The sequence below is a fragment of the Gopherus evgoodei genome, chromosome 18 (assembly GCF_007399415.2).
Source record: "Gopherus evgoodei ecotype Sinaloan lineage chromosome 18, rGopEvg1_v1.p, whole genome shotgun sequence".
NCBI lineage: Eukaryota > Metazoa > Chordata > Testudines > Testudinidae > Gopherus > Gopherus evgoodei.
Window position 1 is genome coordinate 7,696,743 of NC_044339.1, and position 13,791 is coordinate 7,710,533.

At 41.7% G+C, this 13,791-nt stretch overlaps 1 protein-coding gene across 1 annotated transcript in view; it reads right to left on the reverse strand.

Annotated features, from left to right (window-relative positions):
- Positions 1 to 6,827: 6,827 nt before the first annotated feature.
- IFFO2 (intermediate filament family orphan 2) overlaps positions 6,828 to 13,791 on the reverse strand; it is a 52,786-nt gene continuing 45,822 nt past the window's right edge. The window contains exons 7-9 of the mRNA XM_030537692.1: positions 12,836 to 12,928; positions 11,934 to 12,064; positions 6,828 to 11,476 (exon numbers count right to left, since the gene is read on the reverse strand). Of these exons, the coding sequence (XP_030393552.1) occupies positions 11,371 to 11,476; positions 11,934 to 12,064; positions 12,836 to 12,928 (330 nt within the window). The 3' untranslated portion in view covers positions 6,828 to 11,370. The remainder of the gene's footprint in view (positions 11,477 to 11,933; positions 12,065 to 12,835; positions 12,929 to 13,791) is intronic.

Below are 13,791 nucleotides of genomic sequence, written 5' to 3' on the forward strand. Positions count from 1 at the left end.
CAGATTCCGGGAGGGGACCCAGCTGCCGCCCCTCCCAAGGCTAGTACATCCAGCGGAGCGCCCCAAGCAGCAGCCGGGTGGGGCTTGTCCCAATCCCCGTCCCCTGCGCCCATTCCCCAGGGGTCGCATACTGTGCCGCTAACCCCTTCCCCCCTCTCCAGCACATGGTGCAGTCCGTTCCGTCCTAGGGCGGCGCTGTATCAGCCAATCAAATCATAACTTGGGGGCCTTCTGACCAATCGGCTGCTGCTTCATGGTACCACCCGATACAAAGAGGGAGGTGTCGGTAAAGTTCTTTAAAGGGTCACCCGGGGGGTGGGGAAGGAGAGAGTTTGGCTAGACCAGTGGGGGGAGGGGTAAGCTCAGGCCTCTCAGCTTCACTCTGTACCCGCTCCCCCTCCCCCCCCCGCCTGGGTCCCCATTGGAGGGGGGGGGAACAATTAGAGAATAAAATAAATTGATGTATGGAAATGAGAACTATGACTGGTAACTAGAAACTGACCAAACTAGTCACATGAGGACATCCCCAGATTCCCATGAGTTACCTGGGCACAGCTCCAGGATTGGATCTTCAAACATTTATATGAAAACTGTATCCTCTGTCTGGAGAATAGAAACAGGCAGCTGTTGCTCCAGGACAAATGCTTCCTGGCCCACAGTTTGAATCATTAGCTAGCTATTGGGACAAATCCATGGATCTGAAGAAGTGAGCTCTTTTACCCAAGAAAGCTTGTGCCCAAATAAATCTGTTAGTCTTTCAGGTGCCACCAGACTCCTTGTTGGTTTTGTGGATACAGACTAACATGGCTACCCCCTGATATTTGTGTCCCAAAGCCACTCAGAACTCTGTTGCAGTTGCAGGGGAACTCCTGTCCTCCCACTCCAAAAACACAGGGCTCAGTGGATTTGCTGAAGGGGAAATCTCTTCACACAAGGAGTGTAAGTGAGATGCGACTCACCGGGGCTTCAGGATGGGCTGTGAAACAAAAAATACACAGCCCAGCATGGCAGCAGAACTGCAAGGCCTATTTGAGATCCACCCACTAACCTGCCCAAAATCTGTGAAGAGGGCAAATAAGCTACACGGCTTTAAAAAAAGTGCAAAGATTTTCAAAAGGAACTATGCATTTTGGGAACCTATCTTGAGATATCTGAAAGGCGTGTGATTTTTAAGAAATGCTAAGCCTTCACCCTTTGAAAATCAGGTCCTTTTGACATGTCTCAAGCCAGGCAGCCACAATCACTAGTTGTTTGGAAACTCTTGGCTTCTGAGTCTAGAAAGCCCAGTTAACAATGTACATCATTAGTTCCTGTGTAAATACAAAAGCAGGCGGCAGAGGAAGTTACGCTGTTTGTTTCATGTTTAAGGGGAGCACTGTCTAAAGTTTAGAGAGCAGCTCTCAACTGGCCTCATGTAAAAGAATGAGAAAAATCTCTTCCTCTGACAGAGGAATGTTGACAAGCCTGTGCTCATCTCCCCCTCAAAAAAGGTGAAACAAAGCAATGTCTTCTGGGCTTAACACAAGGCCTGTTTTTTCACTGAGGTTTTGTGGGGGGGAGGAGGGGTCTGCTGAAGAGTTTCCTTTTTCAGCTAGGGTCAGCTGCTGATTTCAGTTTGATCGTTTTTTGTAACTGTAAAGGAACCTAGAGCAGTTTGTTATAAATATAAATACAATCTTGGTACTCCTTTACTGTTAAGTTACAAACTTGGCTCTGAAGTATTCCCTCCCCTTCATGGACACTTAAAATTGAGACATGCACGTGAAAACAAGGGAGTGCTGAGTTTTCCTGCAATCTTTGCTATTGCTCTTAATCCACACAAGAGTAAAGGAAACAATGGAGAAGTGAAATAATTCACCATCAACGCTACTGTTTCTTTTGAATGAGCAGGGGCCATGGGCAAAACACAAAAAAAAGGGAGGGGGAGGGAGGATGGAGAGCTTGTGGTAGATAGTTGGAACAATTTACAAAGGTTTGTATAAACAAATGTTGTCCTGCTTACAAGCTCAAGCTTTGTGTAATTCATCAGTTTACGTAATTTTGAAGCATAAAGATGGACTTTTGACCCAAAGTGGAAATCTTGTCCTAAAGCAGGCTCAGTTACATTCCACAGAACACAGGTGGCTTAATTTTCATGCACTAGCACAGGGCAGGCAACCTATGGCATGGGTGCCAAAGGCGGCAGGCGAGCTGATTTTCAGCAGCACTTGCACTGCCCAGATCCTGGCCACCAGTCCAGGGAGCTCTGCATTTTAATTTAATTTTAAATGAAGCTTCTTAAACATTTTAAAAGCCTTATTTACTTTACATACAACAATAGTTTAGTTATATATTATAGACTTGTAGAAAGAGACCTTCTAAAAACATTAAAATGTATGACTGGCACGCGAAACCTTAAATTAGAGTGAATAAATGAAGACTCGGCACAGCACTTCTGAAAGGTTGCCAACCCCTGCACTAGCATGATCCATATAGTTTCAAGGAGTGAAGAGGATCTTGCCCACTCTTTTAGATAGGTCTGTTGTCTTTTAGAAACTTGAGGACATGTTTCCAAAAAGTAAAGTTCAGTCTTGCCAACTTCCAGCAGTAAACAGCAGCAGAGCCACCAGGAGGAATGTAGTAAAAGTACTTCAAAACTATGGCTCTGTTTCTTTAAGTCAGTGGGATTTTTGTTTAGTTCCGAGAGTATTTAAAACTCAGAGACTATTTTCTAGGACAGTATAAGATGCAAGTTATCCCTAACGTTGGACCAATGTCCTTTGCTGAGCTTGGTGTAGAAGGGAAGAACATACATAAAAGAGAAAGGTATTTAGACATATGTCAGTTGTGTGCAGTCATGTTCTTTTTTCTGCCACTATTCAAATTTTAATAAAGTTTCTCATTCATAGTTAGGTCCCTACCAAATTCAGAGCCAGGAAAAACATGTCACAGACCATGAAATCTGGTCTCCCAGTGTGAAATCTTCTCTTTTGTGCGCTTTTACCCTATACTATACAGATTTCATGAGGGAGACCAGTGTTTCTCAAATTGGGGGTTCTGACCTAGAAGGGAGGTGTGGGGGGCTCACAAGGTTATTTTAGAGGGGCCACCCTTACTTCTAAACTACCTTCAGTGCTGGGTGGCTGGTGGCCAGGCATTCAGCTTTAAAGGCAGCACCCCACCAGCAGCAGCGCAGAAGGCAGGCTGGCAATACCATACCATGCCACTCTTCTATGCTGCTGCTGCTGGTGGCTCTGCCCTCCAGCTCTGAAGGCAGCACCACCACTGCCACCAACAGCAGCACAGAAGGAAGGGTTGCAGTATCGCAACCCCCCCTACAATAGCTTTGCGGACCACCACCACCACCACCCTCAGCTCTTTTTTGGTTCAGGACTTCTACAAATACAATACTGTTAAATTTCAGATTTAAATAGCTGAAATCATGAAATTTACTATTTTAAAAATCCCATGACCATGAAATTGACCAAAACGGACCACGAATGTGGCAGGGCCCTATTCATAGCAGAGGCTGCCATAGTCCTGCACTGCATGAAGGCTGATATAAAGTGACAAGACAAAGCAAGCATTATTCTTCATTTCAGCATAAAGACATTCTAAATTAAAAGGTCAGTGCATGGGACGGGCCATCAGAGCTCCTGCAGTCTAATCCTAGCTTTGCCACTGTTTGGGATCATTAGCCAAGATCACACAATTCCTGCCTCATTTTCCCCATAGGAAACACTGATATATCACCTTCATTACAGGGCTGCTGGGAAAACTAATAGTTGTAAGGAACTTTGAAGCCGGTGAATTGCTATAAAGTGCAAAACATTGAGGGGCTGTATGAGGAACCTGTCACCTTCAGAGAACTGAACTGTGTAGCAAAAATTTTATAGCATTTTTTGCTCACACACATCACTGAATGGTAAATACTTGGGTTTAGGTACAGTATATTTGAATGGCTTAGCTCAGTAGGACAGCCCTATCTGCTTTGCGCCTTTGGATTTGATCTGTGAGCGTGAGTTAGCAGTTAGTCTTACCTGTATAAAATGCTGCTAGCTTATGCTTCTCAGGTTAGTTGGTGTGTCTAGATTTTAGAAAATGGGGAAGGGGACCATTAAGAACATTGAGGGGCTCTTTCCTTTGAAGGCTGGAGGGCTGGATGAGTGACTCAATGCTGATGAGTTTCTATTCCAGGGAAATGTTTACTGCATTTATGTCAGGTGTTACGGAAGTACAGTGTTGGAAGACAAGAACTGATGCACACAAAACAGACAACCAGGAAGTTTGGCATTTATTTTAAGGGGTTTTTCCTCGTAACCAGACAATAACCCGTTTTCATCAACGAGCTTCAGAACAGCCTCTTTTCACAGAGAAGCCCATTTGGAACGTGACTTGGAAATCAACATTCATAGTTAGAATTTTTATAGATCAAGAGCACAAAGATGAACCAATATCCCAATGCTTCTCGGAAGAGCAGTACCACAGCACAGGATGGCTGAGAATGATGGAGGTGAGTAAGTGCTTGGACTTTTGCCCTTTCAAGACAGAACAAGAAAAAACAGTACACAGGCAGCTAGATCAGATATACAGTCGCTAGTTTTTGGCACTAATAGGGGAATTGTGAGTTCCAGTGGATTACCTCAAATTCCAATGCTTCGGGTTCTTGCTGTGCATGTTTCCAGTGCTCCTTCCAAAATGGATAATTCAAAAATCATGGACAATTTATAAACCAACTGGTCTGCTTTTGAACTGAAGGACAGACTCCCAAACAGAGGGGCAATCCACTTAAATCTGAACTCAGGACAAGAAACCATGGCCCTTCTGGAGCAAGCTTAGGAATTGTTTCATCCTTGGATCTTTCCTTACTGGAGATCAAATTGCATCATCACTCAAGTCATTTTTCCCTTTAAAATAAGCTAATATACAGAATATAAAGCACAATATTTACAACAATACAGTAAACAGTTTCATTTCCACTCTGAACAGTAGTCTGTTTTAATGAGTATTAAAATAAAACTCTTACATGATCCAAAAAAACCCTAACAGACACAAAGTGACATGGCATGGAAAGGAGTTAATTAATGTCTCCCACTTAAACACTTTAAAAAATAAATACCATTTTTGGCAAAATTTAGCTTAAAAATATTTTAATCCTAGGGACAGATGACTTTGTATATTCCTTTCAGTGAAACCGTATTATAAAGGAAGTGTGGTTAAGTGCCCAAGCTTTTAACCATCTTAAACATTTATTTCTAGAACAAGATTTAAGATTAAATCTTTGTATGGGTTGTCACTTCAGGAAGCCAACAAACTAAACATGGCCCAGATTTGCAGCACAGGGGTACATGTATGTTCCACCACGGGAATGATTTGGACTGTCAGTTTCAAGACATTTGGACAAGAACTGCAATGAAGTCAAACACCGAACTATTTCTAAAGCAGTTTTTCTGATGTTAGCATCACTGCCTGCCTGAAAAGACAGACCTATTCAGATTTAAGACCATATCTTGTTTGTGAAAGTGCTTCACTATTGGAATGCCACAAGTCACAGATAAGGAGACCTGACATGCTCTTTTAAAGAGCTGAAGGCCTCATCAGCATCCAGCTTCATCCAGCCTCCCAAAATCTCTGCTACTTCAAAAGATGAGCTTTTGGAAAGGCTGCTTTAAATACAAAAGAGCAAGACCCCAAAGCTATGCACAAATGCATATGAAGACATTTGAAAAGGAAAATTTAAGCTCAAATAAGAAGTTAAGTTCAAAGCTTGACAAGTGAGTCTTTTAAAAATGGTATTTGGTACAAACCTACATGTGTAAAATTTGCTTGATGATTTGAGATCTTGGTATTATCCGTTAGTGCCCCACGCCTCTGGTATAAAAACTTATTAGGCCAAAGTTTGTCTAAAATTTAGGTTTTGTGAAAATGAGATCTGACAAAACTTAAGGCCAACAAATGTTTCAGTGATTTTTATACAAATTTCAAAGGAAAACTTAAGTATGCCTTTACTGTGTCTGCAATCCAAATACGGCATCTTTGTGCTAGTGCACCAGCACCTTTAAATGAATGTCTAGAAACAAAATGTGAAAGAAATTATCTGAATATTACCTTGGATCCTTGGTCAGCATTATTATCTAAGCAGAGTTTAAATTCCAATAGAACAGCTTAGGTGAAAGATCTTTTTAAAGTTCTCCACCATTATAAGCATTAAGAGTTTAGTCAGCAGCATTTCCTTTCAAACATTATGCTGCTCAAAGATGTAGCATTCACAAAAATGAAGCCCAGTCAGATGCCCTTCATTATTAAGAGGTTCTTCACTACGTGTTCCAGGTACAAACATTCTTTCATCAATATGATCTCCCCACAGTATAGAAATAAGGAAAACAAGCAAATATCTGCTTCATTTCAACAGGTTTATGGGTGTTCCTGGTATGGATGTAAGCACTCCTGTGCCACCAATGCCATCACTCATCCTAAGGGACTGTCTCCACTTACCAGTGGGTGCAGATCCACCGAGGGTCGATTTAGCGGGTCTAGTGAAGACTCACTAAATCGACTGCTGATCACTCTCCTATCAACTCTGGTACTCTATCAGAACAGGAAGCATAAGGTAAGTCAACAGGAGAGTTTCTCCCATCAAACCAATGCGGGAAACATTGCAATAAGTCAACCTAAGGTACATCAACTCCAGCTATGTTATTCACGTATCAGAGTGGTAGTCGTGTTAGTCTGTATCAGCAAAAAAAAACGAGGCATTCTTGTGGCACCTCAGACTGAACAAAAGTTATCTGGGCATAAGCTTTCATGGGCTAGAACCCACTTCATCAGATGCATCTGATGAAGTGGGTTCTAGCCTACAAAAGCTTATGCCCAAATAAATTTATCAGTCTCTAAGGTGCCAAAAGGACTCCTCGTCGTTATTCACATAGTTGGAGTTATGTAACTTAGGTCAACTTAACCCTGTAATGTAGATCTGCCCTGAGTCTGGACTGACAATGGGAATTTCAATTTTTGATAGCAAGTATTTTATGTTAATATTGCCTTTACCATATTGAAATTGCAACAGTTCTAAAAAGCCTTCCTACATACAGAAAGATTCCGATCTCCAACTGGTATAATTCCATTGAGTTCCTTACCCCAATATAAACGGGGAGTAAATTAGCAATCAGGCCCCTCAAGTCTGAATTGCAGTCCAAATATATTCTACCTTACTAGAGGGTAAAATACAAATCTTATTCTAGGTCAAATTTTAAAAAAGTGTAAAAAATGCATCTGCAGTATCATTTGTGGTGAGCAGAAATGATGCCAGTCCATGGTCGCCCTCTTGTTGAAGGCATTGGAATCAGTGAAGATGGGGAAAAATAATTCTGCAGTTACAGTAACGTTCGCAACATGTGTTTTTCTTGCTATGAGGGAGAGATAGGAGGAGTGTTTCACAGCCAGCCACACCTGTTACATTTCTTTCTCATGCTGATACTTGAAAGTGTTGAGAATTTGGAGTCCCATCAAAGAGAATACTTTACAGAGGAAGACTTGTACTTGCTGACTTCTGTTTGCACGTTTAAAAAAAAAATCCAGAAAATATACTGTTATTTATAACTAGATTACACATTTCTCTGAGTTACATTTAATGTTTTTCCAACCCATACTTTAAAAAAATGTTTTCATTCCTTGTTTCTTGCCTGACCTAGCGTGGTATTTATTAAATCCTTGAAAAATGTTTGTACCACATGATTCTTTGGACTTTTTGAAGAACATGCATCCACAAAATCACTGAGATTTATTCACTGAAAACACTGTTTTTGTACAAATCCATTTTAGGAATTTGACCTACCTTATTATACTGCTAACAAGCAAAAAAAAAAGTTTGCTTTCTTGAAATCCTCTTTAAAAAAAAAGAGAAAAAAAACAATGAGGATTTACTGATATAAGTCTAAAAAAGTGTCAATATGACACTGCGTTAAGAATAGAAAATAAAAAAGTATTTACAGCTTTACAAAGGAAAAAAAGAGGTCATCAAAATGATTTCCAGCATTTTCACAATTTTTCTTCTGGCAAGCTTTTGATCTGGTCACTACAGATGTGTTAAATACAGACAAAATGGGACCACTGTCAGCTAAATCAGCAGCATCATTTGAAACAAAACTAAACAAAAAACCTCATGGGAAAACGACCATGGGATCGCCCTAAAGTCTATGAGTCTATGAGACTCAATAACTACCAAGGGGCTGACCCTGCTAGCTATCAAGTCCACTGCCTTGACTAAAATATAACCCTAAACCCAAGTATGAAGATAAATTTAAAAAATGGATTACGTATGGTAATAGAAAAAACAGACAGACAAACACAACCACCACCACAGTCATTGCTATTACCATCATACATATTTCATCATCATACACATTTCTTATTCCTTACTATACAGATATCCCTCCTCCTCCACTTGAAAACAATGCAACCTCATTACAGATGGTCCTCATAATTATGGCTATGAGCTGAACTGTAGGTTACAGATTACTTGTATCAACAACTAAGTTTTGCTTCCTCAAGCGGTTCACTCTTAATGCAGGATACTCTCTTCTCTTTCCCTGCCTCGACATGCCAACCGTTAAAGGTACAACACTGACCCAGTCTCCTTGCGGAGCACTGCATTTTACAAAGAAAGCAGCAGCAGCTAAGTAGGACGGCTGTTTAAACTGTTCCACTTCTCCACTACAAAAGAGGTTTTCATAATCAGAGGACAGCTGACTGGAAGTCTCTAGGAAGGCTGTCTCACTACAGGAGCAAACTCCTGTTATAAACAATGTTTCCTCCAGAGTCACTAGAGTACTCACTACAAACATTCAGCTTTGGCAGGTGGTCTCTCAACCTTTTGAGAAACCTAATATATTTAGCAGCTGAGGTTCAAAGAGGCTTGGTAACCTTAAAAATACTTGAACTGAAAACATGGAGTCCCATTCTCTTATCAAAAGGGCATGACTGACACGTATTTTTCATTCCACCGTACAAAGCTCACTCCTAGTGAACATAACTTACTGCTTTGGCTAGATAAGAGATGCTAGGAATGAGCACTTTGGAATACAGGTTTCTTTAAAAGAAGACCTAAACACAAAATTACACATGTAATGAAACATTTTAAAAAGGCCACTGAGGTAGAGTATGATTGATAAGAGAGCTCCTAACAAGAGATTATGCACAAGTGGCTTGAATGTTTCAAACAGCAAGAAAAGTAAAATTAATAGCGTGTCCTTGCATTACAGTTCTTTTCGTGGACGGGAATAATTTAAACTCACATTTTGGATCCAGAAGGGTCTCATCACAGTAGTTCTTCCCACCTGGAAAGATATGGGGGGGCCATATGTTTCAGATGGCCCACACAATTCAGTCTGGGGCTAAGTAGTCAGCTATAGGACACTCAACAGGAAGAGCGACGAAAGAACTACAGGCAGCAGTGCTTGGAACCAGAGTCAATAAGATGGTACTGTGCACAAAGCTACTCTACAAGCAAGGATCTGTCAGGGTTACACTGCCCCCAACGTGAAGCAAGTTGTGCAAAATTCAAAGAGCCATTCTCTGCCTAATACAGACACTACTTTAGTGAGGCTTGTGCTCTGTTATGGAGAAAGCAGCACTCTGATGTGTACTAGGTTTTGTTTGCTCACAATGCCATCCCCCTGATTTTATTTCAAGTTGATGGGTACAGAACAACCATCATAGCACCACTTAACACTGAGAGGATGCTAAAACCTGACATTTCTCTGTCCAATCTATATGGGAAGAAAACCACTCCCACTCCCAGTATTTTTAAACCCACTGTGGGAGGAGTTTCATGGGGGGGAGAGGGAGATATGAAATTTAGTCTCTTAAATCTTTTAAAATGGTCATTAGCTACACAGTTACTTCTAAGAGCTATTATGTTTTCAACAGTCGCCTGCAAAACAATCTGGTATTGTCTTCTGCTTGCTTAAAGTCAGAGATTTCCATTCCCCTTCTCTTGGCTCAGTTGTGACAATTCCTAATTACAACCAAGAACAGCCCATCTCATGCCACCAGCTCCCTGAATAGAAAGTAAATAAATTAGACTTTTGATGCTGCTTTCTCTGGTTTAAAATACAGAGGAACAGACATGTAAGGCCTAGGTCTACTTGCTTTCTCACAGAGAAAGCACATGGCTGTTATTCCCTAATTCCAGAGCAGCAGTAGTTTAGGATTCGTTTTTACTGTGCCCTAAAAAGGATTACAGTATTTTCTGATTTTCAGTTTTCCAAAGAATAGTGGTCTGTAATGATGTCACATCTCAAGCCTACATCTACAGCACTGTGTGTCAGTCTACCCTGATGCTTCGACCACGCTGCTCATGAAACTGCATTTTATGCTGCTTATCTCCCAGGCAGTAAAGACAGACCTGCAACTATTATGGTTTACAAAAAAACAAAAAACAAAATTGTGAAAAAAAATTCAGGAACTGAAGGGCTAATGCCCCTCCTAATCCCATCCCAGGAAACAAAGGCATTATAACAGACATTCCACAAAGGAAGCTCTACAGATAACTAACATGTGCAACTGTTTTTAGCTTTCCTTCCACCAAGAGATAACTCTAGCCCAGCAGGGACCAAACATTCCGTATAAATAAGGCAAGCTTTTTTTTTTTTTTGCATAGTAGTTTAACGGTGATATTCCCACCCCCGTGCATCCTGTCCATTTGCTTTGCCACCGAGCTGAGAACTGCTTCTTGGGACTCTAGACTCAGGCAAAAAGCTTGTGCAGATTCCAAAGGTCTCTCCACCCTGACCGATGGCATAAAGAGATTCCTCTGGATACCTTACAATTGCATGAGCCTAAAGTCTGCCTCTAACCCACTGCTATTTTTAAATGGGGTTAAGAGCTACGTTTGGAGGTGTTTACATTTTTTTTATTTTTTGCCAGAGAACTATGGTCGTCAAACTGTAATTGTGTTGTGGTCCATGCTCATTTTGCCACAGTGTTCCTTCTGCCAAACAGTGCAGCCCTTCAGTAAGTCATAAGCCTACTGAAACACCCAAACATTTGCAGCACCATTCTCTGCTGCAGCTAGATTCCCCCCCACCCTTTTTTAAATTTTTTCTTATAAAAACACTTGCTATTAATATTCCATTAGAGTCAAAGTGGCTCAGCTTGGGGCAAAGGCACCATTAAAACACCATGTTTTCTTACAGAATTCTGCATTTGTAATTGGTAGAACAGTAGAAATGTACAGCACCAATCCTCAGGTGGGGCGGGGATGCGTATCGGAATGAGTCCTCAGGAACCCTGTGCCAGGGCCTTTTAGTCTGTTCAGTCAGTATTCTATTTTTTCCACTTTTTTTTTTCCTTTCTGTATTTTCCCTTTCACTGGAATGCTCGGATTATGTATCAGCTGACCATAGGCTCCACGTCGGCCTCTCTGTCAAACTCATCTTGAATCTCGTCTGTGTTTCCTGAGTCACTGCTGGCTACAGAGCTGGGAGATGGAGAATTTCTGCAGAGAAATGTAGAGAAAGATTTAGATAAAGTTCAGCAAGTGATGCTGTTAAACACAGCTCTGTTCATTTTAAGAAAAAAAGGGTCCCTTTCCATCCTCAAGTAAGGTAAAAAAGTGTCCTATGTCACTATCTGGACTTACATTTTCTAATTAGTATTAATAGTGATATCCAGCACTTCTCATCCATAGAATCTCAGTGTTGTACAAAGGTGAGTATCACTAGCCCCGTTTTACTGATGGGGATGCGGAAGCTGAGAGCGCAAATGACATACAAGTCTTCCAACACAACAGTGAGTATCAAGCCTCTTTGGAAGGGGGGTAAAACTTCCTCTCCAAACTGAAGAAAGCACCAACAGGAAGTATTTTCCTTAACTGCTTTTTAATGGACTGTTAGGCAACATGTCTGCAGGAGGAGTTTAGAGAACAGCAGAGAACCAAGGAACATCTTATTTACCTATCAGCTGAGCCTTTGATAAGCCGACGACAGGTTTCCATCTGTACATCCAGGCCCCTCTTCATGCTGCACATTTCCATGTATTCATGGAGGTGGCGATTCATGTCACTCTTGGCTGTGGCTAGCTCCAGCTGTCCAGAATAAGAGACAGTGGTCAGCATATAACAAGGAGACTTGCTAAATCCCCGTCCTGTCCAGTTTTACGGGTTGTTGCCATGCTTAAGGTCATGCAAGCACTCCAGTAACCTATTCCTTACACATTCATGAGGTCCACAGGGCATCTTTACTTTCCATCTTATCTGAGGTTACCATATTTATCAGCTTCTGCCCAATACTGTAATCCTGTTTAGTTTTGCTGCTTTCAACAGCTCTCGGCTACTAATTGTTTGCATCTTGTTTTTCAATGAACAGCAATTCCTTAAAATAGCAAACTGCCTGTGAGATGCTATTTATATTTTATGGCTCATGGATGGAGCATAAATATCTTGAGAGGCTATACTAGTGCAGCCTGGCATTCTCTGAAATCATTCCTTAGCAACTAGAGGGATTTCCCAAAGAGACACAGAAAGGATGTTGAAGAAAACTAGCAAAATCTCCATGTATTTTTATTTATATCCATCTGAGCTGTCCTTTACCCACTAGTTACGACGTTACATTCACTCTATATAGTAGTCTCAAGTAGGTTATTGCGCTATGGAGGAAGGATGTGCCCTACTGTGTATGATGCTGAGGGTCAAGTTCCACAGTTACATATATACAATCCATCATCTTCAGTGGTTTGCAAGAGAGCCCACAATTTGGGCCAGGGAGAGTACCCACAGTACTGAAGTTCATAACAGATTTTTAAGCTGGTGAATAAATCCTTATGCAGAGTATTTTTCTTCCACAGAGCACTCTCTCACCTCGATCTGTCCTATTGTTTCCTGATATTCTTGGTCTCTTGTTTTGAAGAAAGATTCTGTTTCATGGATCAAGTTTCCCAGATTCTCCTCCTGCTACAGAAGAACATTACAGGCCAGTTAGTGAGGACAGATTAAAATCGTTTATGAAATAGCTCATTTAGGTCCCAGTCATGTAGCCCTTCAGTTACACAACTAGCTCCCTACCCCACCCTTAATCCACCATGACTGCTTGTGGATAACAGCTTCAGGATTTGTCCCATAGAAAGTCACATTTTTCAAGGTATTTAGGCAGTAGTGGGATTTTCAAACACCCTTCGGCATCCAAAACTCATTAATTTCAATGGGCATGGGTGCCACTAGGCACCTAAAGAACTAAAAATCTGGCTTTTAGTGACTTCGTGACTAATAAAGACCTCCATGACTTCAGCCCTGGCAGCTGGGAGCTGCAGGGTCCTGCCGCCTCCCACAGTGGCAGAGAGCTGTGAGGTACCCCTGCTGCCTCAGGCAGTGGGCCCTCGAGCTCTCAGCTGCCATGGGCAGCAGGGGTACCCTGCAGCTTCCCACCAGGTACAGAGGACAGGGGAATCCCTGGCAGCTCCCCAGCCACTGTTGGGGACTGGGGGACTCTGGAGCTCTGAGCCCCAGAGCTCCCAGCCACCCTGCAGCTGCCCAGTCCTTTCCCATTTTATCATGGATATTTTTAGTAAAAGTCAGGGACAGGTCATGAGCGTCCATGAATTTTACTTATTGCCCATAGCCATGGCAAAATCTTAGCCTTAATTATGATTTGAAATAATTGTTCACAAGTGTTACTTTATTTGTAAACACGGAACACTGCTTTGGAAATCTGGCTTATAGATTAAGTAATTTACTTGAGTCTCCATGATTTTGGCACTGTACAGACAGGAGACACAGCCACAGCTCCAAAGAGTTTGCACTGAATAAACACTAGCAGT